Source organism: Apodemus sylvaticus, chromosome X (genome assembly GCF_947179515.1).
Source record: "Apodemus sylvaticus chromosome X, mApoSyl1.1, whole genome shotgun sequence".
Taxonomy (NCBI): domain Eukaryota; kingdom Metazoa; phylum Chordata; class Mammalia; order Rodentia; family Muridae; genus Apodemus; species Apodemus sylvaticus.
In genome coordinates, this window is record NC_067495.1 from 14677558 (window position 1) to 14682271 (window position 4714).

The 4714-nt window shown below is 47.3% G+C and overlaps 1 protein-coding gene across 1 annotated transcript; it reads left to right on the forward strand.

Moving 5' to 3' along the window:
• The first annotated feature begins 1512 nt into the window (after positions 1–1512).
• LOC127674943 (spindlin-2-like) lies at positions 1513–3243 on the forward strand. Its single transcript, XM_052170792.1, has 2 exons — positions 1513–1655; positions 2450–3243. Exon 2 carries the CDS (start codon positions 2515–2517, stop codon positions 3220–3222), a length of 708 nt encoding a protein of 235 aa, XP_052026752.1. The 5' UTR covers positions 1513–1655; positions 2450–2514; the 3' UTR covers positions 3223–3243.
• Positions 3244–4714: the final 1471 nt, after the last annotated feature.

The window sequence follows — 4714 nt, forward strand, 5'->3', positions numbered from 1 at the left end:
GATTTCCTGCCTCCTACTCCTCCTGGGTGAAATAGCTTCTTTTTGTTCCAGGGCTTTCAGGTGTGTCATTAAGCTGGTAATGTATGCTCTCTCCATTTTCTTTTTGGAGGCACTCAGGGCTATGAGTTTTCCTCTTAGCACTGCTTTCATTGTGTCCCATAGATTTGGGTATGTTGTGTCTTCATTTTCATTGTGTTCTAAAAAGTCTTTAATTTCTTTCTTTATTTCTTTGTTGACCAAGGTATCATTGAGTAGAATATTGTTCAGTTTCCATGTGTATGTGGGTTTTCTGTTGTTTTTGTTGCTATTGAAGACCACTTTTACTCCATAGTGATCTGATAGGAGGCATGGGATTAGTTTGATCTTCTTATATTTGTTGAGGTCTGTTTTGTGACCAATTATATGGTCGATTTTGGAGAAGGTACCATGAGGTGCTGAATAAAAGGTATATTCTTTTGCTTTAGGATAGAATGTTCTATATATATCTGTTAAATCTAATTGATCCAAAGCTTCAATTAGTTTCTTTGTGTCCCTGTTTAGTTTCTGTTTTCCTGATCGGAAGTAGACCTAGTCTTAATTCACAAATTAAAAATTGATTATTTTTCTCCCTCAGAATTTAAGATATTTCACAAAGATTTATATTCTGATGAGTATTTCATTATTAGTTATTGTGGAACTATTCTTCCAAAACTCAGAGACCGAGAGAAAGCTACATTCACTGCAAAATCAAATTTTATACATCAAAGACAGTAATACAATTGAATAAGCAATAATCATGCATTTAATAAAAAAGAAAAACTAGCTTTAAATTATGGAATGCCCTCAGAAAACACCAACAGGAAAAGGGGAAATGAAATAATTTTAATATTTAGCTATGAGGCCTAGGAACTAAAAGATAAGTTTGGAATTGATTTGTTCATTATGTCAGTTTCAAGAAATTTACATAGCTAAAACCACAGCTCTTTTTCCATATCAGAAAGCCTTAAAGCCAGGAAAAAAGGGGAAAGAGAACACCCCATCGAATGGAAAGATCAGGAAAACGTCAGTAAAAATTAGGTTGAGACTAGGTCAAAATGGCAAACTAAGTGCTATGACATTTGTCCCTTCAACGTTTCTCCAATGAAAAGGAAAGTGAATTCAGGTACACCAAACAATTTCATCCTGGTATTGGGGGCAAGGGGTGTTGTGTTTGTAAAGCAAATTCCTGAAAGATGAAAAGCAGATGAAAGGGTCACTGAAAGGATTTAAACTAAAGAAAGGAACCAAAGAATATAAATATAGCAGAAAAAAGGAGGGTTCTGGACTAGGTTGAAAATGGTTTTGCAAAGGAGCCAGAACTAATTGTTCACCCTGAGAATCTCCTGGAACAGAACTTTAAAACAGTGGGAGGGGGAAGGTAGTAAGGAGGGGACACTTCTTTCCGGCAGGAAGCTGGTCTCCAGGAAAGGGGAGGGAACAGTTACAGCTGAAGCCTTCGGCTGAATCTGCAGGTGGCAGAGGAACCATCTCCCAGAGAGCTTGGCAGAAGGACCCGGGAGCCCACAGGCAGCACCAGGACACCAGCAACGGTCACTTTGCTTGCCCCGCCGCACTTCGCTGGCCAGGCTGCCCGCTCAGACGACTGTTGCCGGCATCAGGGGATCTTTCCCTTCACGGTACTGGCCAGCACACACCCAGAGCTGGAAGCTTGCGACTCAGGCTTTTAGCAGAGGTGGCCACAAGGTGTCAGAAGCCCCCTTCTGTAGCCACTATCCCTGGGGGCAGGGCGCCAGAAAGGGCCAGCTAGGAGGTGGGCGCCCTAGTGCAGTGGTGGGTGATGGGACGGAGCCCCGCTGGAGAAACGGAGTAGCGGTGGGCACAGGCTCCCACGGGAAGGCGAAGGGGTTGGGGGGATCTGCAGTGAGCAGCAGGAACTGGGGATGTCCTCCTGAGCCAGAAGGAGGCTCTGGAAAGAGCTCTGTGGAGTCCAGGGATGGGTACTACCAAGCAGCCAGGGAAAGCAGAGGGGACAGGGAGCAGCAGGTAGGACTGGGGACCACAGGCAGGGACACTCAGGACACTGAGGGAGGGAGGAGAGGAGCTTTACTGCTCTTCCTGTCTTCCAAACAGATTTGCAGCCATCCCTTCAGGGGCAGGGCAGGGGACTCAGGCTGCTGAGCACCAGTCACTGGGCACAGGACTCCAGCTGCTGAGCAGAGTGGCTGATTCCTGTCTTGGAGGATTCCTAACTCTCTTGGACAGCCACCATCCTGTCTCTAGGGCTTCCTTCCCAGGGGTGTAGGGAACCCCAGAGACAGAGCCTCACAGCAGAAGCCCATCCAGGTTTATAACTTCTTCCTCAGGCTCCTGCCACCTATAATTAGGGACCAGGAAAAAGCACAGAGGCACTCACTGGAGAGCTTCACCATTTACCCCCTCAGTTAAGTGTCTCTCCCCTTTCACACTGCAGCCTTGGAGCCCTCCAGGACCCTGGAAACAGAAGCACAGCTCACCTGCAAAGCTGCAGAAGAGGACATGGAAAGCACAAACCTGAACAAGAAAAGAGCTGGTCAGAAGAGGCAGAGGAGCAGATCTCCAGTCCCGCCCCAAAGGAACATAGTGGGCTGCAGAATTTCCCATGAGTGGAAGGAAGGCAATGGTCCGATCACACAGTGGAAGGGTACTGTGCTGGATCAGGTGCCTGTAAACCCCTCTCTCTACCTGGTGAAATATGATGGGGTAGACTGTGTCTATGGATTGGAACTCCAAACAGATGACAGGGTATTGTCCCTAAAAGTTCTTGCTGACAAGGTGACATCTCAAGCCACTGATGCCAGCCTTGCTCATGCCATAATTGGCAAAGCAGTGGTGCACAGGTTTGAGGGTGAGCATGGTTCTAAAGAGGAATGGAGAGGCATGGTCCTGGGCCAAGCACCAGTGTTAAATAGTAGCTTTTACATCACTTACGAGAGAGATCCCGTGCTGTACGTATACCAGCTTCTAGACGATTTTAAAGAGGGGGACCTCCGTATCATGGAAGGGTTCATTGATCCCCCTCCCTTAGACATCGACCTGGAACTTGTGGATGGCCTGATAGGCAAACATGTGGAATACACCAAAGATGATGGCTCAAGGAGGGTCGGAATGGTCATTCACCAGGTTGAAGCCAAGCCCACTGTGTACTTCATTAAGTTTGAAGATGATTTCCATATCTATGTCTATGACTTGGTAAAGCAGTTCTAGCAAATTGTCAAGGCACTGCCACAGCTGTAGAAATAAAGTTGTAATTTCTTTGGAAATACAGTTGAAGTTGTAATTTCTAGATGTGCTCAGGCTGCTCGTCTCCAGTGTGTCTGGCGCTCAATGCAGGCATACCAGTTGTCCTGAAGAATGCAGGCTTCTGTGGGCATGGCATGCTGTCTGAAGCACTTTGCTGGGTGTGTTTGGTCTGTGGAGCACGGATGGATGGAACAGCTGTCAATCCAGCCTGTGAGAGAAGTGAGCTACTATCATAAGCAGCCATCTAAAAATGGACTGGGACTTAGCCTGTCTGTTCTTGGGGGGAGGAGGAGAAAGAACAGGAGATGGGGCGAGGAGGATGGGACTGAAGGAGGTGACTGCCTACACAGAGAGAGGTGGATGGAAGCCAAAGAGTGTGTGTGGGGGGGGGACTCCCTGGAAGATGGACAGAGCGATGAAAGAAATATGGATTGGGAAGGGAGAGGTGGAAACAGTGAAGCCTGGTGGCACCTTCTGGCTTTCAGGATAACTGATGAATTCAGGAAGAAGGATACAGCAGTGTAAATGAGGTATACATCACGGGTGGGCAGGGTGAGCCCTGAGAGGGCGCTGAGGAGAGGCCCAAGGACCTGGGAGTCCAGGAGGACCCATGCATACATATTGATGGAGACATTAAAGAGGTACCCGTGGGAGGAGCGATTCCAAGAAGAAAGGCTATCTCTGGCTGGTGAGAGAAAAGGAAGCATGGTGGGTATTTTTAGGGATGGGAGGGGGCAGGAAAAAAATTGGCCTTGTCATGGGATCCATGTGCATTGGAGGGTCACTAAAGGGCATTTCAACAGGGTCTACTTGAACAGTTTCAACAAGTCAACGTTGCATCCATCTCAGGCTTTTCTGTTTTCAGAGAGTGGCATAGCCAGCAGCCTGAAGAAACCAGTAAGAGTTCCTGGCTAGCTCTGGGCAATGGGCAAGTATTTTCACTGGGAAATGGACCCTTTGTGGATCCAGGAAAGCAGTCTTGTCACTGTCTTTCCTCTGCTGAAATTGTCCTTGCCTTCCTGGGGGGAGGGGACATCTGCTGATTGTGCCTCATGTCTCCATGGTATAGAGAGGACTTACTTGTGCGTGTTCTGTCACAGCTGCCTGAAGCCACAGGTGGCTCCATTCCTTGCCCAGGGAAAGGGAAGCGGCCCTTCCTTAGGCAGCCCTTTCTGGTTACACTTCTCACAAAGCCTATAGCTCCTGACACCTTCTAGGTACCTCTTACTCAAACAGGCTTTCCCTTTCTTCTTAAACTGAGAACTAACCCTGAAGGAAATGTGTGTGTTCACCTCTCTGAAATGGGAGGAAATGTCCTTTGGAATATCCTTTGGAAAGTCAGTTGTGTTGTATGGTGTTCTGCTAAGGCAAACACATGAAGAAACATTTCACTGAAGCAGACACAGGTGAAAGGATATTCTCCTAAAGCAAGCTCTTGAAAGGAGGATGTGTGATG